This window comes from Triticum aestivum, chromosome 5A (genome assembly GCF_018294505.1).
Source record: "Triticum aestivum cultivar Chinese Spring chromosome 5A, IWGSC CS RefSeq v2.1, whole genome shotgun sequence".
NCBI classification, from domain to species: Eukaryota; Viridiplantae; Streptophyta; class Magnoliopsida; order Poales; family Poaceae; genus Triticum; species Triticum aestivum.
The window spans coordinates 645,044,875-645,068,982 of record NC_057806.1 but is presented as its reverse complement, the minus strand read 5'-3'; the positions used below and the strand labels follow the sequence as shown (position 1 = coordinate 645,068,982).

The following is a 24,108-nucleotide window of genomic DNA, read 5'->3' as shown; positions in this document are numbered from 1 at the left end:
TCCGCCAGCTAACCACCACTCGAATTAGCACAAAACGGTCGTCCTATAAAACAGCACCAGCAAATTCCCTCGCTAATCCTATGCTAATCTCACACCATTCCACAAACATCCTCTTTCAAAAAGAGAGATTTCCACAGGCAGGGGTATCGTTTTAGCCGACATTTTCTAGTTATAAACCACTAAAGTTAGCCATATTATAATGTGAAGAAGACATCAGAAATTCAGAATATGGCATGGAAATTCCATGCGTGTGGACTTTCGAAACAAAAACGAGGGCGGTTGTGCTGTTTCCCGGACAATAACTGCCCAACTTCTAGAACCACGGCAGCAACTGCCCCATCCTCCTCCTCCTCCCCCCCCCCCCCCCCCCCCCCCCACGCTGCTGCTGCTTAACTTAATCCCTCTCAAATTCGCACAAAATCTCCGCCCCTAAAGGCTGGATCTTCATACCATACCACCATCATTACCGTCTCCAGTGAGCCACGCCACAAAGATTTCATCTTTGCTTGGTGGTAAAGGTCGCGGTGCGCTGCTGTTCATGGCTGGCTTCTTCTAGAAGTGGGGCGCATCCAGCCGGCCGGAGTCCGCGGACTCCCCGCCCCAGCCCACACGCCAGCCCCCTCCCAGGCAGCAGCGCTACATACAAACCGCTCAGGAATTCCCCCCTCGATTTTCTTTTATTTTCCTCCATAGCCGTCGCCGCCGCCTCCTCCGCTGAATCTAGCTCTCGCCGCCGGCCGCCCGCCCCCGAATCAGCCCGCTCCGCGGCCGTAGCTAGGCGCCATGGGGAACTGCTGCGGCGCGCCGTCGACGCAGGGTGGCGGCCGGGGGAAGAACAGGAGGAAGCCCAAGGCCAACCCCTACACCGTCGCGTACAACCGCGGCGCGGGGGCGCCGCCGGCGCGGGCGGGGCTGGTGGTGCTGCGGGACCCCACGGGCCGGGACCTGGACGACAAGTACGTGCTGGGCGGCGAGCTCGGCCGCGGCGAGTTCGGCGTCACCTACCTCTGCACCGACGCCGCCACGGGCGCGCGGATGGCCTGCAAGTCCATCTCCAAGCGCAAGCTGCGCACCCCCGTCGACGTCGAGGACGTGCGCCGCGAGGTGGAGATCATGCGCCACATGCCGCTGCACCCCAACATCGTCAGCCTCAGCGCCGCCTACGAGGACGAGGACGCCGTGCACCTCGTCATGGAGCTCTGCGAGGGCGGCGAGCTCTTCGACAGGATCGTCGCCCGGGGACACTACACCGAGCGCGCCGCCGCCGCCGTCACCCGCACCATCGTCGAGGTCGTCCAGGTAAACAAGGCAGCTTGCTTCTCTTGCTCGCTAAGCACTAGTACTGCTTGTTATGCCATATATTAGTTCAGTTATGAGAAGAATTGTCGGCTATTGCTCAAGCTATGTTAATAGTTTTAGTTGCTACCACTGGCAGCTTTGTGTTCATGAATTTAGCATAGATTAGTAAAGAAGAGGAACTCATGTTAGCTTTCAGCTTAGCTGAGCTTCAGAACTTAATTTAATTGTTCAGTTGTTCCGGATCGATAACCTGGTAAACCATGGGGATTGGTTTCATTTGTGTTAAACGTTTAACCGAACTGGCAATTAGTGAAATTGCTTTAAGGAGCATCCTGATTTCTAAGCATATGTTCATCCAGCCTTTGCATCATGAGTTTGCATCAGTTTCTTGCATCATTGGATTGTTTTGTGACCTCCGAGTATCTGACATGTACTCTTGCTTTGCTATTCTATGGTGACAGATGTGCCACAGAAATGGTGTCATCCATCGGGACCTCAAACCGGAAAACTTCTTATATGCAAACAAGAAGGAGAGTTCTCCTCTGAAGGCAATTGATTTTGGGCTATCTGTGTTCTTCAGGCCTGGTATGCTCAGCAGACACCTGGTGCTCAGTAACATACCTTTGCACCTTATGATCTAGATTTGCTAAAATAAGCGATGTAGATCTTCCCATTTTTCTTCTCTGATCCACGTAGTAATTTCAAGCCTCTCAAAGCAAATATTAAAACTCGTATTAAGTGATATAATAGATTTCCCACTGTATTTTAGTGCTTGATTTCCCATCCCTGCAAAATGGAGCTGATTTTGTTGATACAGTTTGTTGAGAATATATGCATGACATTTTTGCCGCAGAACTGAAGGGTTACTCATCATCGATGATGGCTTCTGTATGCAGGTGAACGGTTTAGCGAAATCGTAGGCAGTCCATACTACATGGCCCCAGAGGTTTTGAAGCGCAATTATGGCCCTGAAATCGATGTCTGGAGTGCAGGAGTTATACTTTACATACTTCTTTGTGGTGTGCCACCATTTTGGGCAGGTACTTACCTTCCTGGAATAGACTGAGGGCCTCTTTGATTCGTAGGATTGCAAAAACACAGGAATAGGAAAAACGTAGGATTGAAATGGCATGTCCATTGGATCCCTATAGGATTTGAGTTTGTTTGATTGTGGCATGGGGAAAGCAAAGGATTTCTTCCAAGAGGTTGGAGTGGATGTTAGAATTCCTGTGAAATGCAGTACAAATAAATCCTTAGGAAAAAATCCTACAAGATTCAATCCTACGAATCAAACGACCAACGTAGGAAAAATTCCTAAGGATTCGAATCCTTCAAAAATCCTATAAAGATCCTTTGAATCAAAGAGACCCTGAATGTATGTTGCGGGGAACTTATAAATCACCTTACAAATTCCTGTTATGTTGTGCAGAAACTGAACAAGGAGTAGCACAGGCAATTATACGCTCTGTGGTAGATTTCAAAAGAGACCCGTGGCCCAGAGTATCTGAGCCTGCTAAAGATCTTGTCAGGCGGATGCTGGATCCAAATCCAATCACACGGCTTACTGCAGCACAAGTACTTGGTGAGCATTATGGTGTTTCCTTTTCCATTGCGTAATAACATACATAATGCTTTCTCACTCTCATTCGAATGGTGAATTGTGATTGTATCTTATGCGGTGATATGCCTGTTTTATGTCCTAGCCGTGAGCAGTTGATGAATATGAACTGACATGGTTATACCAATTGCATCTATCAGACAGTTCTCCTATTTCTTTTGTGACATTGTTGGTTGCATGTGCAGAACATCCATGGTTACACGATTCCAAAAAGAATCCTGACATTCAACTTGGCGACACTGTCCGAGCAAGACTGCAGCAATTTTCTGCAATGAACAAATTAAAGAAGAAAGCCTTAAGGGTAAGACTCATTACATGGTAGCTCCAAGTTCCAAGTACATCAGTGTCCTCACTGAACAAAAAATTTAATCAGAATTGATGTCATAAAATAAAAGTCACATTTCGAACGCTTCTCTAGTTAAACCAACTCATATGCTTTAACCCTTGCAGGTGATTGCAGAGCATTTGTCCTTAGAAGAAGTAGCTGACATAAAGAAAATGTTTGATAGCATGGACGTAAACAATAAGGGCCAACTAACCTTTGAGGAGTTCAAGGCTGGACTTCGTAAACTCGGAAACAAAATGCATGATTCAGATCTTCAGATGTTGATGGATGCTGTGAGTTACTGAACAAAAAATTCTACTACATATAAAAATATAGTCTGGTTTTTGAGAGGTCTAAAGGTAGTTACTTACATTTGCTTTTGCAGGCTGATGTTGATAAAAACGGCACCCTTGATTATGGGGAATTCGTTGCGGTGTCTATCCATGTGAGAAAAATAGGCAATGATGAGCATATCCAAAAGGCTTTCTCATACTTCGACCAAGATAAGAGTGGGTACATAGAGATTGAAGAGCTTAGAGTGGCTTTGACTGATGAGGTGGATGGAGCTTGCGATGAAGACATTATCAATGGCATCATTCATGATGTAGATACAGACAAGGTCAGCCCTCTCATACCTTCACAACTCACTAAACTGTACAACATCTTTCTCAGAAGTCAGAACATATGCTAATGACTTATCTACCACTGAAAACTGAAACCAACCTACTACTGAAAACTGATTTGAATATTAGTTTCTGGAATGGTTCCACATGCATGACCCACGCCGGCGGTCAGAATTCAAATGTTGCTGCAAGACTTGTTCTTTTAAAGGATTCCCTCTGGCTAACTAAAATATTGGCGGCTGCTATCATTGCATCTATAATAATATGTTATAGAATCAAAGTCATACCGGACAGTCAATGGTAGTACTGGACGCTATAAAATAAGCGACATACCTGCCAGACAAGGATAACGTTTAACCTAACAGGATTTGATATAAAGGAAATAACAGTTGAAAGTAGCAACATACTCCCTCCGTTCCTAAATAGAAGTCTTTCTTAGAGATCCCAATAAGGGAATACATACGGAGCAAAATGAGTGAATCTACACTCTAAATATGTCTATATACATCCGTATGTAGTTTGTATTGAAATATCTAAAAATACTTATATTTAGAAATGGAGGGAGTATATGACTTGTTCAACCTCCCCTAGGATCAAAGGCATACCAGACAGTCAAGAATAGTACAGTACTAGACATTGCAAAGTAAACGACTTACCAGCCAGACCAGGTCACAAGGATAATGATATGATGTAGCATACAATTTGCGGTTGAAAGCTGCAAGCTTGACTTGTTCAACCCCCTTAAATTCAACCTGACATCGATGTGCGTATCGTGATCTTTGGACATTACAGGACGGGAAGATAAGCTACGACGAGTTTGCGGCGATGATGAAGGCGGGGACGGACTGGAGGAAGGCATCCCGGCAGTACTCAAGGCAGAGGTTCAGCAACCTCAGCCTGAAGCTGCACAAGGATGGGTCCATCAGCGACGACCAGAAGTAGACCAAGCAGAGATGTAAGAAACAGAAGGGGTGCTCTGTTTCTCACACCGAGTGCTCTGTCGAGCAGAACCATTGATGGTGATCGCCCCGAGGCGCGGGCGGGGTATATATTGACCATGGAGTGTCATGTTGTTTCGCTGTGCCGGGGTTCTGTTGTCGGGGTTTTGTCGTCAGATTTCACCGGCTCATTTCTTTCTCCGGTTCTTTGTTTCTTTCACACGGTAAATGCAGCTACCACTCGATTCTTTGTTGTTTGTAAAGAAGATAGCTTGTAAGTAGTACAATCGTTTGCAGTGTAATGTAAAAAGGTAGCATGGGAAATGCTTAACAGAGGAGGAGTCTTGGCTTTTCACCTTTGCTGCCGAGTGCTGACGGTTTTGCTGAGTCGAACCGGCATTGTGGGACGCAGAGGTTCCGGTTTGTCAGACAACACGGCAAATAGATGCAAGTTTCTGCCGTGACAGGTTATTTGGTCGTGCGTGGGAATTCTTCAGAAACACAGTACAGAATTCATCATCACTGTGAGCACTTCAATCTGAATGAACATGTTCCCCTACATGGAGCCTAGCCATCTGGCCTATGCTTAGTTTGCAAAATAACCCTTCCTCATCATGCTAATACTGCAGATTGTTCTTGTATGCCCAATACCTTGCATAAGCAGTGATTTCAAATTCAGAAGTCAGGTTCTGACTGTTCCTGGCTTGCCTCCGATAACGCAATTCCGGGAGGAGTCGGTGGTTGGGCACTGGACCCCTTCGGACCTGGAGAACGTGTGATACTGAGTCGGGGTTTGGTGAACCAACAGGTCGCTCCTTTAGTTGAAGTATATAAGTGTCGGTCCTATGATCTGTACACAAGTAGGATCCCACAAGTTTATTTCTGTCTTTTTCATCCTAAATGGTTGCATCCCCTACTTGCAATTTTGTTGTTGGAAGCTAGTTCTGAGTATCTTCAATTCCTGCATGAAATTTAAACAACATCCAAACACACATATATTACATAGCATTAAGGCAGTTTCTGTTTCACATAGGAGGCACCACAGATAGAATTACACAGATAGTCCGACAATGTTTTCAAGTCACTAAAACTAAACCTGAACCTGAAACTTGGAAACACTGAACATAACTGACACTAACGATAACTGATGAAACTAAAACTTTCAGTTTCAGTCAGTTTCACTTAGGCACATGCCCTAGTAAGCGTCCTAAGCGTCGTACCTCTTGTTTGACTTGGGCAATATTTGGCAGCTCCTGAACATCTTCTTCGTCTTTGTCTTCGTCTTCATCGATGTCAATGATGGGAGGAGGACAGCGGCGAGGTTGCAGTGCTGGCAGGAGACGATCTGTAAGTCGTTGTCGTCGTCTTAGTGCAACTCTGCGTTAACTTCACTTGTAGCTTGTGCCAGAGCGACATAGCAACCTTCATGGACACTGCATCTACGAGCCCTTGGACGTTGGTGTATCTCATGACAACCTTCATATAGTCGAGGAAGAGATCTTGGTCGCCGCGCCTCGAACCAAGAAGCATGGCAACCCAGTTGGGAAACAACCACTTTATTTGTCCAATTTGATCTGCTTTATTTGTCGCCGCCATGTATCACATAGTTCTACTGGTACTTTTTCTACATATGATCTGCTTTATTTGTCCAATTTGCAATGTATTCTAATGTTCTTTTCATTTCCTATCAATTTGGTTCTCGGGCTTCACATAGCTCCACCATTACTTTCTCTACATCTGATCTGCTTTATTTGTTCAATTTGCAGCGTATCCTAATATACTTCTCATTTCCTATCGACTTCTATGTATTACCATGACTTATTTTTTCCGGTGGTTCTAATAGTTTGGACGGTAAGGCGTTGCCCTTTTCGTTTTGACTCGTTACCTTCAATTCTTAAGAATCTTGCCATCTGAATGATGCACCTTATCTTCAGATTGTTTCAATAGGATATGCAGAAAATTTGGGCATACCTGCAGCTTATGTCCCGCTTTCCGGAGGGCTTTATCTTCATTTGCTTTAGCTTTGTGATAGCGGCCTTGTTTTTTTTTGGACGCGTCTAGCCGGCGTCCAGCCACCCAGTATGATTAGCGAGCAACCGGTTATTTAAGGAATTTTTTTGTCCCTTCTCATAATTAGAAAATCTTTCTCGTCTAATCCATTTTCCCGCAACGTATTAAATAGCAACACAGCCATATCTTTCGGTGTATGCACTTTGTTCTCCTATGCATTTATCTGTGGTTTCAGAATTTTAAAAATACATAACTTTTAATCCGCACATCAGAATTGCGATCTGTTTTCACAGTTGGAATCTTCGCGACGTGCTCTTCAAAACTAGATCCCGCATGGGTATGTTTCAACGAACTAGTCTTTCTGCCAACTAAACATCAATATGTGTGCAACTAGACTACATGTCGTGCCAACTGAGCATATGTGTGTGTCAATAGTATTTCTGTCAACTAAACATCAATGTGTGTGCAACTAGACTACATTCCCTTGCCAACTGAGTATATGTGTGTGCCAATAGTCCTGCCAACTAAACATCAATGTGTGTGCAACTAGACTATATTGCCGCGCCAACTGAGCATATATGTGTGTAACTAGTCCTGTCAACTAAATATCAATGTGTGTGCAACTAGGCTACATTGCGGCGTCAATTACGCATATGTGTGTGCAACTAGTGTCCTGCCAACTAAACATCAATATGTGTGCAATTAGACTAAATTACAAACCAACTGAGCATATGTGTGTGCAACTAGTTCTGCTGGCAACTAAACATTAATGTGTGTGCAACTAGACTATATTATAAGCCAATTAAAACATCAATGTGTGTACAATTAGAATAAATTACAAGCCAACTGATTTTAAAAAAAGTTGCACCATGTAGTGCTAAAGTTGCACAATGCAGTATTTTAGTTGCACAATATAGCACCAAAGTTGGCATCAAAATTTTTTTGTCGAAACATATCCATGCGGATCTAGTTTCAAAGATCTCGCCGCGATGAATCCAACGATGAAAACATGACTGAATTCTGACGTGTGGTTTAAAAGATACGGTTTTAAAAGAATTTGAAATCCCGAAATAAAAGTATATGGATCTGTTTCTCTAATTGATGGGACTAGTGTGAACACATTTAATGCCACCACCAACATGCACTATGAGACAAAAAAAATACACATGCATGTGTGTGACAGAGTGGCCGCTCGAGATGTCCAAATAGCGCGCGCACTTTTTAGTTTTTAGGTTTTTTTCTTTTATAAACCTCCCAAATTCAGATGTCTTTGCTATTGTTCTCGGGTTCCTCTCTAGTGAGCAAAACCTATATTTTCCTACTTTTGAGTTTTTTATATGCACCAAACACCAAGCGGGTGGTTATTTTTTCAGTATGCCTCTTTTAAGGTGTCCGTTAGAGTTGCGCTTAGTACGTTCATAACGTACCTTATCTTTATATAGAAAGGAGGCAAAAGAAAACAGTAAAACGGCGGTTATTTTTTCAGTATGTCTGTTCTAAGAGTAGAAAATGTTTGCATCATAGGTGCAGTATATACAACTAGCAAACGCACGTGGAACCACATAGTACATCGGCAGAATCAGGTCTCTGAAATTTTCTGTATCTGAAGATAATTAAGACTGAAGGTTTGCTTCCATTCCATGGAAGAAAAAAACCTTCCTACCTAGCAAAGTTTGGTCCAGAGAGCACGCTCGAAGAACTGCTCCCGCGCCAGCGCGCGCACGCTCCGGAGGTAGCCGCTGAACGGCACGGTCCCGTGCTGCACCGCCTCGTCCAGCGCGTACATGGTGTCCTCCAGCGCCAGATCCATGGCCGCGCACTCGAGCCGCTGCACCGAGAGCGCGTCCGCGGGCTGAACTGCCGCCCCCGCCTGCGCGTCGCCGTGCGCGGCCACCGTCGTCCGGTTCGCCGCGACCCAGGCCTCCAGGGCGTACGCGGCCACCGTCACGTCCTGCAGCCGGCGCTCCAGCGCGTCCACCTCCTCCCCGGCCCGGCGCACCAGGCCGTCCGCCGCCTTGCCCCGCCCGCGCAGCTCGGCCTGCACGGCGAACAGCGCTTCGACCTCGGCCTCGCTCGCGGCGTGCAGGGCGGCCACGTCGGCGCAGGCCATGGCGGCGAGGGCGTCGCGCCTGTAGGCGACCTCGGCGGGGAGGAGGGGCGGGTCGATGCCGAAGGCGTGGGAGAGGGACCGGACGAGGTCCCGCAGGTTGGAAGACGGGAACGCCCAGGAGCGGAGATACGGGGCGTCGGCGGCGGCGACGAGGCCCGAACGGTCGACGAGGGGGTGGTCGGTTCTGAGGACCGTGCCGCGGGCCGGCGAGAGGAAGACGAGGGGCGGGCACCGCGGGTAGCGCTCCGGTAGCCAGACGACGGCGGGGAGGTCATAGGAGCCCCCCGCGTGGGCGATCGGGATGGTGCCGGCGGCCTGGAGCAGGCGCGCGGCGCGGCCGTCGTCGTGGGTGAAGAGGGCGGTCCTGGGGCGGAGCGAGGGGAAGGCCTCGGCGAGCGTGGCGAGGTGGTCGGGGACGAGCCACTTGACGTCGTCGGCGTAGGGCAGCGCCGTGTCGGGGAACTGGTGCTGCGCGCCGCTCGCCGGCGGCGCGGGAGGAGCCATCGATCACAGCACAGGAATAGATGGATGGATCGCAACGGCGCAGCCGGCACGTACGTACGGTTTCTTATTGGAAAATTGTGTTTGGTTTGTTCTCCAGGTAGGCCGCGTTGGGGGGGAAGAAGTCAGGATTCGGAAAACTACCGACACGTAGAACGCGACACCGAGAGCGGCAGGCGTGCGGGGCGTAACCTCACAATTCCGCCAACTGTTCAACGACATTGCTATTGCTAATCAACAATTGCAACAAGTCATATCCAGAACGCGACGCTCAAACATGTCGATCTGTTGAATGCAAGATTTTACAAGAAAAGTTTCTTCCTCCACCTGGCAAAGCATTATAGCAGGGTTTATTCCCTCGATCACGGTCCTATCAATATGAATTGTCATGAATGTATAGGAAACCAGTTTAGCTGCACGCCTGAAAATTAAACTAGGGCTAGTCGATTTCTATTTGGGAAGAAAGAGGTGCGGGAGGTGCAGGTGCAACAGTCGCCGGCTCACCGAGAAGCAGCCGACCTCTGGGTCTATCTTAGGGGTGCCGGGGGTGCTTGCTCTCTGAACAAATAGGCAAGTTCGCCGGCACGCAAGCCGAGGTCGCCGTCGTCACCATGGAGGACGTGGCGGAGGACAAGATGGCGCCACCCTCGCCGGTGCATTGCAGCATGATCATCAGTGAGGCCCATGCCCATTACATGGACACGGTGCGGGAGAAGCGGGGAGCAGCAGTTCCGTGAGGCGCAGGTCGACAACCTCCGGCTCCTCGAAGAGCATTAGCAGGCGGAGGAGCAGCTCGCCGCCAGCAGGGTGATCGCGCCGAACGTGGACATGGCGGGGCATGCGAGGCTGCTCGAGTCCCACCGCTCCCCCCGCGAGATCTGCCTCGCTCGCTGGCGTTATTGCCGGCATTAGGCGGAACTTAAGGCCATCTACAAGGAGTTCGACGAGGCTGCAGACGAGGTGTGGGGCAAGAGTGATGACGGGGAGGACATGCCCGACCCCGCCAAGGCCGCGCCCCGTCGCCACGACCACGAAGCCAACATGTCTACGGGCACCGCCTGCAGCGAGGAAGAGTAGTGCATGGTAGGTCACCGCCGTATGGGTCCCAAGAAGGCCACCGCTCCTCCCCTCCTGTTGAAACCAAGCTTGGTGGGCTGAACATCGACGACCGATTAGTCGCTTGGCGGCGACGTGGAGGTGGACATCTTCACTTTCCGGGGCTCCGGAGATGGAGGTTATGAAGGCGGAGTTGGAGTGCGCCGTGGTGGACCTAGAGAAGGTGAAGGCAATAGCCGGAGCTTCTGTTCTCGAGGCTCATGACCGGGCATGGGGGAAGGGCGCCGACGATCATTTATATTAGATTTAGAGTAGGTTTTAGTCCGGTTTGTATAAAATTTAAAAAGTAATGATTTTCGTCCGGTTTATATAAAAAATGCTCAGAATGTAATGAAAATTTTGTTCGGTTTATATGAATTCCGCCATGTTTCCATGAATTTCGTTCGGTTAGTTCAAATAGTCGTTGAAATGTATGCGGACAGCATAGGACGGCGTCCTCCGAAATCAGTGTCGCGGATTGATCTCCCCTGTCTGCGGACGGGTGTGAGAGCAAATTTACGGATCGGCGTTGAAAATGCCCTCATGTTACAAAACTAAACATGGCTTGTTCTTCAGGTTTGCCGCGTTGAGGGATGTCTTCACATCCTTGCTCGGCACGTCATAGTCCGAGCTAGCTTGCATCAAGATTCAAACTTTTAACAGTTGAAAACGAAAACTGCCGACAGCTAGAACGTGACACTGAAAGCGGCCGGCGTGCAGAGTTTAACCTCGCAATTCCACCAGCTTTTCAACGACACTGCTACTAATCAACGACTGATCAACCATCTAAAGCGGCCGACTAATCAACGAAATTTGGAACGAGTCATATCCAGAAGGCTGCAACCTCAAAGTCATCACGGTACCGCGACACCTTGTAAGTGCGGGCGTACCGGCGGTCCGCGCTCGTGACGAGCTCCCCGTCGTCGCCGTACTTGACTTGAAACGTGGTCACCACTAGCAGACACTCGTCGCCGTCGGGCAGGCTCTCCTTCTCGTCGGTCCCCTCGCGTCGCAGGCGCTCGACGAGGCAGTGCTGGCCGCGCTCGGCCATGTGCACGAGCTTGGCGTCGACGTGCCTCCAGTCCGGGTGCTCGAGGATCACCTTCTCCCCGCCGATCTTCCACTGCGGTTGCGGGGTCCGGTCGAGGTCGCTCGTCGGAACTGGAACGCGGCAGACACAGAGGTGCCCGTCCGTGTCGTAGCCCTTACGGTGGAGCCCGACCCAGGCGTCCAGCTCGGCGTCGTAGCCGGCGCGGCCTACGAACGGCAACGCCCAGCCGCCGCAGCGCGTCCAGTCGTCTCTCGCCGTGTCGTAGGAGAAGGTCCGGACGTCGTTGTGAAACGCGCTTGCGGACACGAAGATGGCGCGCCCGGCCTCCGCGTGCGCCACCATCGCCTCGGGGAAGAAGGGGGGCGACTCAGGGTCGGCGCTCCAGAAGCACCGCGAGGAGCCGGAGAAAGGCAGCCAGCACCACCGGCTCTCGTCGGCGTCCCTGCCGCGGTCCGTGGTCATGCAGTGCATGCCTCCCGGGCAGGGCCGAAGGGGCTCGATCTCCCAGCCGCGTTCGTCGTGCAGCTCCGTCACGTCCTCGAACGCGTACAGCCTGCCCCCGGCGGCCACGGCCTCGCGGAAGCCGTCGCGCAGGCCTTTGGGGACGTTGCACGCGACCGAGAGCGCCGCCGTGTCGGTGTCGTAGACCAAGGTGACGCCGTAGTGCTCTTCCCTTAGGCCGTAAGTGTTTGGGCTGGAGCCCGTGGTGATGATGCAGCTGCCCAGGGCGGCGAACCGTGCGGCTAGATCTTCTATGGCGGTTGGCACTTCCACGCGGATGACGGCGGGATCGGGAAGACGGCGGGCAGAGTCAGGGTCGGAGCCGACGTCGTGGTCGCCGTCCAGATCGCCGCCGACGTCCAGCTTGTAGATGCCGTACTCGTGCTTGTGGTCATCCAGCACCACGTACAGATGCCGCCTCGTCGTCGTCGTCGCCGCGGCCGGGTGATGCGGATCCCTGTTGGCGGCGTCCGAGACGTGCCTCCGTGGTGATGCGGTCAGATGGTTCTTGCCATGAACCGTCGTCCTCTGGTTTGCGTCCTGACGGTGGATAGCTGGTCGGAGGGTACGAGGGATGCTCAGGGGGTTGGGTCGACGGAGAAACGATCGGCACGCCCACATCGCGTCAGGTGCCGCCGTCGGGGAAATCGATTGGGGATGGGGTTCTGCTCAGATCGATTGGGGATGGGGTCTTGGGCACAGCGCGCCGGTCGAGTCGCCTTTGGTCCACATTATAGCCCTCAATGTTTTTTATATTTTTGCGGAAAATTATAGCCCTCAACTTGACACTCAGTTTAAGATTCAACCTCCAACTTCAAAACCGGTCGCCTCACACCCTTAACTTGCCATCCGGTTCTAGCTCTTTCCTAGCACGCCCTCGTTCTTCTACTACGAATCCATTGTCTAGGGAGCCTAACAGGGAAGACGGAGAAAGTGGTGGCCAGACCGCTCGATGCAAAACTAGCAAGGTGGAGCCACCCCATAACAAAAGCACGAAGCAGAAAACCAGTTCTCCCCTCCCTCTCAATGAAATAACCCAGATGTGAGAGAGGTCCTATTCCGTGCACACCGCGTCGAAGGAGGACCAAATGCGCACGCCCTATGCTCACTTTGGTTGGCTGGCTAGTTGCCCTATTGGGCCTAGGCCCATGTGAAGAAGTCGAGGAAAAAAGCAAAGAGAAAGGAACATTAAAAAAAGATAGAGAGAATATTTAAGATGTGCCAAACTATAAAAAAAGTTAACGAACTAAAAATATATAAAAATGTTTGTGAATTTGAAGTATGTTTATGGATTTGAAGAAAATGTTCACAGATAATGTTTGTGAATTTCGAAAATTCAAAAATGTTCTCGAACTTGAAAAATGTTCATGAGTTTATAAAATATTACTGGATTCCAAAAGAAGCTCCAAATTCTAGAAATATTCATGAATGTAAATGTTCAAAATTTAAAGATTTATCTACAAATCAGTGTAAGAGTGCTATGTTTGCCCGCTCCCGAGTCGTCCCCCGCGTGGCGGCTGGGAGGCCCCCAGATCCTGTCGGCCCGCCTCCCCCTCTTCTCGTCCTCCTCCCTCGTTGCCGCCCGATGGCGCTGCCAAGCGAAGCCTTGCCGTCGAAGGTGGCAATGGGGACTCGGGACCCTCCAGCTCGTGAGGGGCTGCGCGCGGGCCGACGCCCCGGGGCTGGAGTGTGGCGTGCGGCCGGGCGTCACGATGGGTGGTGGCGAGGCTTCGGCGATCCCGTACCTCCGCGGCAGGCGGCTTCAAGGTCTGGGGCGTAGCGGTCGCCAGGGACGGCGGCGGCGCGGCCGGATCTGGGCCCAGGCGTGGGCTTGATCTTCGGGTCGCGGTGGGCACGGTGGCGGGTGCGACACGTCGACAATTGGGTGGATCTGCGGGATTCCACCCTTGTTTAGTCCTTGACAGCGCAGGCAAATCCAGGGGAAACCCTAGACCTCTTTGGGATTGAGCGCTGGCGGTGCTTTTACGTCGTAGTCCCTCTTTAGGGCATCATTTTGGAGTTTCTTCGGTTGAAGGGACCAACGTCGTCGGTGGCACACGCCTGGTGGCGCAACTGCCGATGAAAATTGCGCTGACTACGGTCATTACGGACGATGGCAGCGTCTTTGATGTCGTTTCCTTGTCAAGCATCGTCGTTGCAGTTTGCGTCATCAGGCTCAGAGATGCTGGGGGGGGGGGACCCTAGATCTAGGTCTCCCGGATAGAACGATGGTGGCATTCTTGTTGGGGAATGTAGCAATAATTCAAAATTTTCCTACGTGTCACCAAGATCAATCTATGGAGTCATCTAGCAACGAGGGAGGAGTGGATCTACATACCCTTGTAGATCGCGCGCGGAAGCGTTCAAGAGAACGGGGTTGATGGAGTCGTACTCGTCGTGATCCAAATCACCGATGATCCTAGCGCCGAACGGACGGCACCTCCGCGTTCAACACACGTACGGAGCAGCAACGTCTCCTCCTTCTTGATCCAGCAAGGGGGGGAGGAGAGGTTTATAGAGATCCAGCAGCATGACGGCGTGGTGGTGGAAGTAGCGGGATTCCAATAGGGCTTCGCCAAGCGCTGCGGGAGGAGGGAGATGTGTCATGGGAGGGAGAGGGAGGCGCCAGGGCTTCGGTATGGTTGCCCTCCCTTCCCCCCACTATATATAGGGCCAAGGGAGAGGGAGGGCGCAGCCTTGGCCCTTCCTCCAAGGAAGGGTGCGGCCAAGGGAGGAGTCCATCCCCCCCCAAGGCACCTAGGAGGTGCCTTCCCCTTTTACGACTCTTCCTTTCTTGCTCTCTTGGCGCATGGGCCTCTTGGGTCTGGTGCCCTTGGCCCATATAGGCCAAGGCGCACATCCCTACAGCCCGTGTGGCCCCCCGAGGCAGGTGGCCCCACCCGGTGGACCTCCGGGACCCTTCCGGTGGTCCCGGTACAATACCGGTGACCCCGAAACTTGTCCCGATGGCCGAAATAGCACTTCCTATATATAATTCTTTACCTCCGGACCATTCCGAAAATCCTCGTGACATCCGGGATCTCATCCGGGACTCCGAACAACTTTCGGGTTACCGCATACTAATATCTCTATAACCCTAGCGTCACCGAACCTTAAGTGTGTAGACCCTACGGGTTCGGGAGACATGCAGACATGACCGAGATGACTCTCCGGTCAATAACCAACATCGGGATCTGGATACCCATGTTGGCTCCCACATGTTCCACGATGATCTCATCGGATGAACCACGATGTCAAGGACTTAATCAATCCCGTATACAATTCCTTTTGTCTATCGGTACGATACTTGCCCGAGATTCGATCGTCGGTATCCCGATACCTTGTTCAATCTCGTTACCGGCAAGTCTCTTTACTCGTTTCGTAACACATCATCCCGTGATCAACTCCTTGATCACATTGTGCACATTATGATGATGTCCTACCGAGTGGGCCCAGAGATACCTCTCCGTTTACACGGAGTGACAAATCCCAGTCTCGATTCGTGCCAACCCAACAGACACTTTCGGAGATACCTGTAGTGTACCTTTATAGCCACCCAGTTACGTTGTGACATTTGGCACACCCAAAGCACTCCTACGGTATCCGGGAGTTGCACAATCTCATGGTCTAAGGAAATGATACTTGACATTTAGAAAAGCTTTAGCATACAAACTACATGATCTTGTGCTAGGCTTAGGATTGGGTCTTGTCCATCACATCATTCTCCTAATGATGTGATCCCGTTATCAACGACATCCAATGTCCATGGTCAGGAAACCGTAACCATCTATTGATCAACGAGCTAGTCAACTAGAGGCTTACTAGGGACATGGTGTTGTCTATGTATCCACACATGTATCTGAGTTTCCTATCAATACAATTCTAGCATGGATAATAAATGATTATCATGAACAAGGAAATATTATAATAACTAATTTATTATTGCCTCTAGGGCATATTTCCAACAGTCTCCCACTTGCACTAGAGTCAATAATCCAGTTCACATCGATATGTGCTTAACATTCAAGGTCACATCCCCATGTGACCAACACCCAAAGAGTTTACTAGAGTCAATAATCTAGTTCACATTACCATGTGATTAACACTCGATGAGTTCTGGGTTTGATCATGTTATGCTTGTGAGAGATGTTATAGTCAATGGGTCTGAATCTTTCAGATCCGTATATACTTCGCAAATCTCTATGTCATCTTGTAGATGCAGCTACTACGCTATATTTGGAGCCATTTCAAATAACTGTTCTACTTGGAGCTATTCTAAATTGTTGCTCCATTATACGTATCCGGCATCTCTACTCAGAGCTATCCGGATAGGTGTTAAGCTTGCATCGACGTAACTCTTTACGTCGAACTCTTTATCACCTCCATAACCGAGAAACATATCCTTATTCCTCTAAGGATAATTTAGACCGCTATCTGGTGATCTACTCCTAGATTACCTTTGTACCCTCTTGCCAGACATGTGGCAAGGCACACATCAGGTGCGGTACTTAGCATGGCATACCGTATAGAGCCTATGACAAAAGCATAGGGGACGACCTTCGTGCTTTCTCTTTCTTCTGCCGTGGTCGAGCTTTAAGTCTTAACGTCATACCTTACAACTCAGGCAAGAACTCCTTCTTTGACTGGTCCATCTTGAACACCTTCAAGATCATGTCAAGGTATGTGCTCATTTGAAAGTACCATTAAGCGTTTTGATCTATCCTTATAGATCTTGATGCTCAATGTTCAAGTAGCTTAATCCAGGCTTTCCATTGAAAAACACTTTCCAAATAACCCTATATGCTTTCCAGAAATTCTACGTCATTTCTGATCAATAATATGTCAACAACATATATTCATCAGAAATTCTATAGTGCTCCCACTCACTTCTTTGGAAATACAAGTTTCTCATAAACTTTGTATACACACAAAATCTTTGATCATCTCATCAAAGCATACATTCCAACTCCGAGATGCTTACTCCAGTCCTTAGAAGGATTGTTGGAGCTTTGCATACTTATTAGCATCTTTCAGGATTAACAAAACCTTCCGGTTGTATTACATACAACCTTTCCTCAAGAAAATCGTCGAGGAAACAATATTTTGACATCCTATCTGCAAGATTTCATAAATAATGCAGTAATCGCTAATATAATTCCAACAGACTCTTAGCATCGCTACGAGTGAGAAAGTCTCATCGTAGTCAACTCCTTGAACTTGTCGGAAAACATCTTAACGACAAGTCGAGCTTTCTTAATGGTGACATTTACCATCATTGTCCGTCTTCCTTTTAAAATCCATCTGCACTCAACAGCCTTACGACCATCGAGTTGTTCTGCCAAAGTCTACACTTTGTTTTCATACATGGATCCTCTCTCAGATTTTATGGCCTCGAGCCATTTATCGGAATCCGGGCCCACCATCGCTTCTCCATAGCTCATAAGTTCATTGTTGTCTAGCAACATGACTTCCAAGACAGGATTACGTACCACTCTGAAGTAGTACACATCCTTGTCATCCCACGAGGTTTGGTAGTGACTTGATCTGAAGTTTCATGATCACTATCATAAGCTTCCACTTCAATTGGTGTAGGTGCCACAGGAACAACTTCCTGTGCCCTGCCACACACTAGTTGAAGAGACGGTTTAATAACCTCATCAAGTCTCCACCATCCTCCCACTCAATTCTTTCGAGAGAAATTTTTCCTCGAGAAAGGACCCGATTCTAGAAACAATCCCTTATTGCTTTCGGATCTGAGACAGGAGGTATACCCAACTGTTTTGGGTGTCCTATGAAAATGCATTTATCCGCTTTGGGTTCGAGCTTATCAGCCTAAAACTTTTTCACATAAGCATCGCAGCCCCAAACTTTTAAGAAATGACAGCTTAGGTTTCTCTAAACCATAGTTCATATGGTGTCATCTCATCGGAATTACGTGGTGCCCTATTTAAAGTGAATGTGGTTGTCTCTAATGCCTAACCCATAAACTATTATGGTAATTCGATAAAAGACATCATGGTATGCATCATATCCAATGGGGTGCAGTTATGATGTTCGGACACACCATCACACTATGGTGTTCCAGGCTGTATTAGTTGTGAAACAATCTCCACAATGTCTTAATTTTGTGCCAAACTCGTAATTCAGATATTCATCTCTATGATCATATCATAGATCTTTTATCCTCTTGTCACGATGATCTTTCAACTTCACCCTGAAATTACTTGAACCTTTCAATAATTCAGACTCGTGATTCATCAAGTAAATATACTCAACATCTATTCAAATCATCTGTGAAGTAAGAACATAACGATATCCACTACACGCCTCAGCACTCATTGGACTGCACACATCAAAATATATTACTTTCAACAAGTTGCTTTCTAGTTTCATTTTACTGAAAATGAGGCTTTCAGTCATCTTGCCCATGTGGTATGATTTGCATGTCTCAAGTGATTCAAAATCAAGTGAGTCCAAATGATCCATCTGTATAGAGTTTCTTCATGCATATACACCAATAGACATGGTCCGCATGTCTCAAACCTTTCAAAGATGAGTGAGTCCAAAGATCCATCAACATGGAGCTTCTTCATGCGTTTTATACCGATATGACTTAAGTGGCAGTGCCACAAGTAGGTGGTACTATCATTACTATCTTTTGGCATGAACATGTGTATCACTACGATCGAGATTCAATGAACCATTCATTTTAGGTGCAAGACCATTGAAGGTATTATTCAAATAAATAGAGTAACCGTTATTCTCCTTAAATGAATAACCGTATTGCGATAGACATAATCCAATCATGTCTATGCTCAACGCAAACACCAATCTCGATGGTAGAGGGAGCGAGCGATGCTTGATCATATCAATATTGGAAACACTTTCAACACATATCGTCAGCTCATCTTTAGCTAGTCTCCATTTATTCCGTAGCTTTTATTTCGAGTTACTAACACTTAGCAACCGAACCGGTATCTAATACCCTGGTGCTACTAGGAGTACTAGTAAAGTACACATCAACACAATGTATATCCAATATACTTCTATCGACCTTGCCAGCCTTCTCATCTACCAAGTATCTAGGGTAATTCGGCATCGTGGCATGGTTGGGGCATCCAGGTTTAGATGTTAGGCTTTGGCGCGATGTCCATTTGGTATTAGGGTCGGACATTTGGCACCCCTCCATTAAGGGGATAGGAGTACTGACAGGAGTGTTGTCAAGGTGGTGGCTTCAGACATACTGATGTATTACTTTATAAGGTCTTTATGAATAATTAATAAAATTGATGCATGCATCGTCCAGATGCAGAGGCCAGGGATATATCATCCATTTCAAAAAATAAGAGTGCTACGTTCACGTGTGAATAGGCCCTCCCTAATATGTGGGGCGATGACTGCAAAAACTAGCTCGATACACCAAAAGGCTTCATTCCTATAGGGAGCTTAGTAACTTAGGAGATTGCTGAACCTTCTCCTCAATTGAATCTATCTTGCCCCCCCCCTCCATACAGACCCCTCATGTTGGCGCCGCCTTCTCGCAACGCCTTCTTCTTCTTCTTAGCTGTCTCTCACAGCTCAACCTTCTCTCTTGTGGTTTCTCTCAAACACATACCATGGAAGAAACTTCCAGGAAACACACACACACCCACGCATGGACCAAGGAAGAAGGAGGCAATAGCTTTGCCAAAAGACACCTTCCTCTTGGTCAGCTGTGGCTACATCTTTTCTCATTAACTCAAGTGATACTTATACACAAGAGACTAGGCCATGCCCATCCACTAACTCACGCACGCACAAACTAGGCTGACCGGCACACTCGGCCACTACCTCACGAACCCACACACTAAGCTAACTACCCTGGAATCACTCCAACATGCACACGACTCGGTACCCCACTAACTAATCCATGCATGCAACCATTGACTAGATAACTCACTAGCTAATGATTCGGCTGACTACACATACACACGACTAGATGACTCACTCCATGCAAATACAATCAATATGACAAGATTAATGCTAACACCTCATGCATACTAAGAATATTGTGGCCATTTGTTTTTCTTTTTTCCTTTTGTAGAGAAAAGAAAGCACTTGGGCATGTACCGTTGGAATTATGTGTCCTGTAACTATATTCAAATTACTAGAAATTACTAATATTTGGAATACCTTATTATGGAATTATACATCTATTTATGCATGAAATTACTTTACATGATTATCATGTAATTATCACTTGTTGAAATATACTTAAGTTATATGCTTAAGGAAGCTGGTCGATTATTAGTGGAATACAATATATTATTTATATTGAAAAGACTACAACAAGTTGGCTGACTGATTTTTTTACAAAACATGAGGGCAATTATTTGTCTACTACAATGGTAACTATGAAGTTAAAATATTTGCCATTGTCCATAAACTAAATTTGCAATGTTTTAGAAAGCAAATTTGCCATGACCCATAAAGTAAATTTGCTATGGTTAAGTGAGAAAAAAAAAATACTAAAGCTTGTCATGGGAATGTTGCAAAAAGATCTAAATTTGCCACACGTATGGGAGACAAAAAATGTTATGAATTTGCCATGTGAAAATTTAGAAATACTTTTAAGTTTGCCATGGGTAATTTCGCAAAAAAAAGTTTGCCATGGGTAGTAAAACATGATTATAATGATCTCCACACATGATTCTGTTTTTTTTCATATTTTTTCGTGAATTATAGATCATATTTGTATGTTTGGGAACATGACAACTTTGGGAATCAGTAATAATTACATGGATAATTTAAGATTTTTTCTAGGATTTAGTTGTCCGAAACACATTGTGAATTTAGTTCACAAGGCAAATTTAGGTGAGAAGGCAAATTTAGTTCTTTGAAAACATGCCAAATTAGGAAATGTGTAATGTACCCTGAAGAAAACACAAGCATAGCAGATAAAAAATGATTGATTACAGTAGCAGCAAAACTAAATAGAAGCATCGCAAATTTAGTTGAAATGGCGAAATTCTGGTGAGATGGAAACTTTGGAAAATCTGTAATGTACCCTGAAGAAGAAGACACAAATCAAAATTGATTGGTTGACCTAAAATTGATTGGTTAAAGCAGCAGCAGCAGCAAGAAAGCGAGCTAACACTAAATTGACCTGAGACGGGAGGGAGAAGAGGCACTCACGGTCACGGCCAACGAGGGACTCAAGCGTACGTCTAGCCGACGGACGCCATACGAGGCCGGGCAAGACGATGACGAGCGAACTCGGTGCTCCTCCACGCGCGGCGATGGAGCGGGCAACCGCGAAGGCGACCTAGAGACGCTGGTGCTCGTCCTTTCGCTCGTGCGGCTGCCGCGGACTGCCTCTGCTCCTTCACCGAAGGTGACCACGCAGCTCCGTCCGACGGGCTGACTCCGTGATCTACTCGATCCCTAGCGAAGATGGAAACGGAAACTACTAGAGGAGGCCGGCCCCTACTCGAGTCGTCCCCCTGGCGAATATGAATACGACACGAGTACGACCCCGAGTCTAACCTAGACCCCGCCTCACCGCCCCAATAAATCCTCCCGGTTCCCCACCCTAGCCCAACACGTACGCAAAGAAGCTCCTGTGTCTTTCGTTCGCTCTTCCGCCGCCGCGTCTTTTCGCTACTAACCAGGGTTTCGTTTCGCCTCCCAATCCTTCGATCGATGGCGGCCGAGGAAGGCGAGAAGAAGATGATCACGCTCAAGAGCTCCGACGGTGAGGAATTTCAGGTCGAGGAGGCGGTCGCCATGGATCGCAGACCATCCGCCACATGATAGAGGACGACTGCGCCGACAACGGCATCCCGCTCCCCAACGTCGACTCCAAGATCCTCTCCAAGGTCATCGAGTACTGCAAGAAGCACGTCCAGGCCAGCCCCAAACCGGCTGACTCCGGCGCCGCCGTCGACGCCAGCTCCTCCACCTCTACTGCAGCAGCCGCCCCCACCGAGGACCTCAAGAGCTTTGACGCCGAGTTCATCAAGGTCGACCAGAACACCCTCTTCGACCTCATCCTGGCTGCAAACTACCTCAACATCAAGGGATTGCTCGACCTTACTTGCCAGACTGTTGCAGACATGATCAAGGGCAAGACTCCGGAGGAGATCCGCAAGACTTTCAACATTAAGAATGACTTCACACCAGAGGAGGAGGCGGAGATCCGCAAGGAGAACTAGTGGGCTTTTGAGTAGAAAAAAGAGTAACACCTAGCTAGGCACTGTTTCGTTGAATTACTACTTACTATTTGTCTTTCTTTTTTAGACTTCGTATTATGCAAGAAGAAACCTATCATGGTACTTGTCAAACTGAATTGTTATTTGTCAAGTGGATATTTTGATTGGTAATATCATCCTTAGCTGATTTATGCGTGTGATTTCAAATATTTTTGGCTATCTTGAAATAGCCTTATTGTTTCCGATTTTATATCTACATATTTGCTAAAGAAGTAAAGATATGTCAAAAATTGTCAGACATGATTTTCATTTGGCAGCGTTGGATCGTTAACGCGCAGCGGCATCATTTGCTCGCCGTGCGGAGCGGCATCATTTGTTTGTCATGCGGAGCGGGCGTGCGTTTTAGTTGACACTATGCCCAAGAGCTGGAGTGGAGTTTTTGTGTGCTTTCTTTGTCTTTAGTGGTTGTTTGGGTATCAAGGGAAAGACTCCGGAGGAGATCCTCAAGATTTTCAACATCAAGAATGAATTCACACGTGAGGAGGAGGCGGAGATCCGCAGAGAGAACCAGTGGGCTTTTGAGTAGAAAAAGAGTAGCACCTAGCTAGACACTGTTTCGTTGAATTACTGCTTACTATTTGTCTTTCTTTTTTAGACTTCGTATTATGCAAGAAGAAACCTATCATGGTACTTGTCAAACTGAATTGTTATTTGTCAAGTGGATATTTTGATTGGTAATATCATCCTTAGCTGATTTATGCGTGTGATTTCAAATATTTTTGGCTATCTTGAAATAGCCTTATTGTTTCCGATTTTATATCTACATATTTGCTAAAGAAGTAAAGATATGTCAAAAATTGTCAGACATGATTTTCATTTGGCAGCGTTGGATCGTTAACGCGCAGCGGCATCATTTGCTCGCCGTGCGGAGCGGCATCATTTGTTTGTCATGCGGAGCGGGCGTGCGTTTTAGTTGACACTATGCCCAAGAGCTGGAGTGGAGTTTTTGTGTGCTTTCTTTGTCTTTAGTGGTTGTTTGGGTATCAAGGGAAAGACTCCGGAGGAGATCCTCAAGATTTTCAACATCAAGAATGAATTCACACGTGAGGAGGAGGCGGAGATCCGCAGAGAGAACCAGTGGGCTTTTGAGTAGAAAAAGAGTAGCACCTAGCTAGACACTGTTTCGTTGAATTACTGCTTACTATTTGTCTTTCTTTTTTAGACTTCGTATTATGCAAGAAGAAACCTATGGTGGTACTTGTGAAACTGGATTGTTATTTGTCAAGTGGATGTTTTGATTGGTAACATCATCCTTAGCTTCTGATTTACGCATGTGATTTGAGATATTTTTGTCTATCTTGAAATAGCCTTATTGTTTTTGATTTTATATCTACATATTTGCTAAAGATCTGTCCACATTATTTCCATTTGGCTTCAAGTCAAATTTAGTGACCGTTGGATTGTTAACACGCAGCAGCATCATTTGTTCGTCGTGCGGAGCGGGCGCGCTTTTTAGTTGACACTACCCCCACGAGCTGGAGTGGAGTATTTGTGCGCTTTCTTTGTCTTTAGTGGTTGTTTGGGTATCAATGATTATACATGAGATTTTAGAAAACCAGTTTGTGGAGGATTTTTAGGAAAACCAATCTTGGATAGTTTTATGTCACAACAAGTATATACTATTCCTTGTTTGGTTCCAAAAAGACAAGGAAACACGATTATACAGTCCATTCAATGGCAATTATTTTCTTCATGGCAACGAGAGAGTGGTTGAGGTGATTTGGAGGAGTGATTGGTCGTGGACATGTTTGGTTTAGTTTGATTTTCTAGATACATGCTTGTTTCTC

The 24,108-nt window shown here is 47.5% G+C and overlaps 2 protein-coding genes and 1 pseudogene across 2 annotated transcripts; 2 read left to right on the top strand and 1 right to left on the bottom strand.

Moving 5' to 3' along the window:
- The first annotated feature begins 367 nt into the window (after positions 1 to 367).
- On the top strand, positions 368 to 5,254 carry LOC123105571 (calcium-dependent protein kinase 8). The gene is made up of 8 exons (XM_044527662.1): positions 368 to 1,299; positions 1,761 to 1,884; positions 2,196 to 2,339; positions 2,729 to 2,881; positions 3,103 to 3,218; positions 3,368 to 3,535; positions 3,628 to 3,861; positions 4,658 to 5,254. The coding sequence occupies exons 1-8, from the start codon at positions 784 to 786 to the stop codon at positions 4,805 to 4,807; spliced, it is 1,605 nt and encodes a 534-aa protein (XP_044383597.1). The 5' UTR covers positions 368 to 783; the 3' UTR covers positions 4,808 to 5,254.
- Positions 5,255 to 8,287: 3,033 nt separating this feature from the next.
- LOC123105572 (protein ELC-like) lies at positions 8,288 to 9,625 on the bottom strand. The gene has a single exon (XM_044527663.1). It carries the CDS (start codon positions 9,425 to 9,427, stop codon positions 8,477 to 8,479), a length of 951 nt encoding a protein of 316 aa, XP_044383598.1. The 5' UTR covers positions 9,428 to 9,625; the 3' UTR covers positions 8,288 to 8,476.
- A 12,028-nt stretch (positions 9,626 to 21,653) lies between these two features.
- LOC123108158 (SKP1-like protein 1) lies at positions 21,654 to 22,462 on the top strand (annotated as a pseudogene).
- Positions 22,463 to 24,108: the final 1,646 nt, after the last annotated feature.

What these genes read in the sequence shown, in the direction of transcription:
- LOC123105571 (XM_044527662.1), top strand. Translation starts at nt 784, where the DNA reads ATGGGGAACTGCTGCGGCGCGCCGTCGACGCAGGGTGGCGGCCGGGGG. An exon ending in TACTGCAGCACAAGTACTTG is followed by an intron (nt 2,882 to 3,102) that starts GTGAGCATTATG and finishes TTGCATGTGCAG; the next exon opens with AACATCCATGGTTACACGAT. An exon ending in ATGATGTAGATACAGACAAG is followed by an intron (nt 3,862 to 4,657) that starts GTCAGCCCTCTC and finishes TGGACATTACAG; the next exon opens with GACGGGAAGATAAGCTACGA.
- LOC123105572 (XM_044527663.1), bottom strand. Translation starts at nt 9,427, where the DNA reads ATGGCTCCTCCCGCGCCGCCGGCGAGCGGCGCGCAGCACCAGTTCCCC.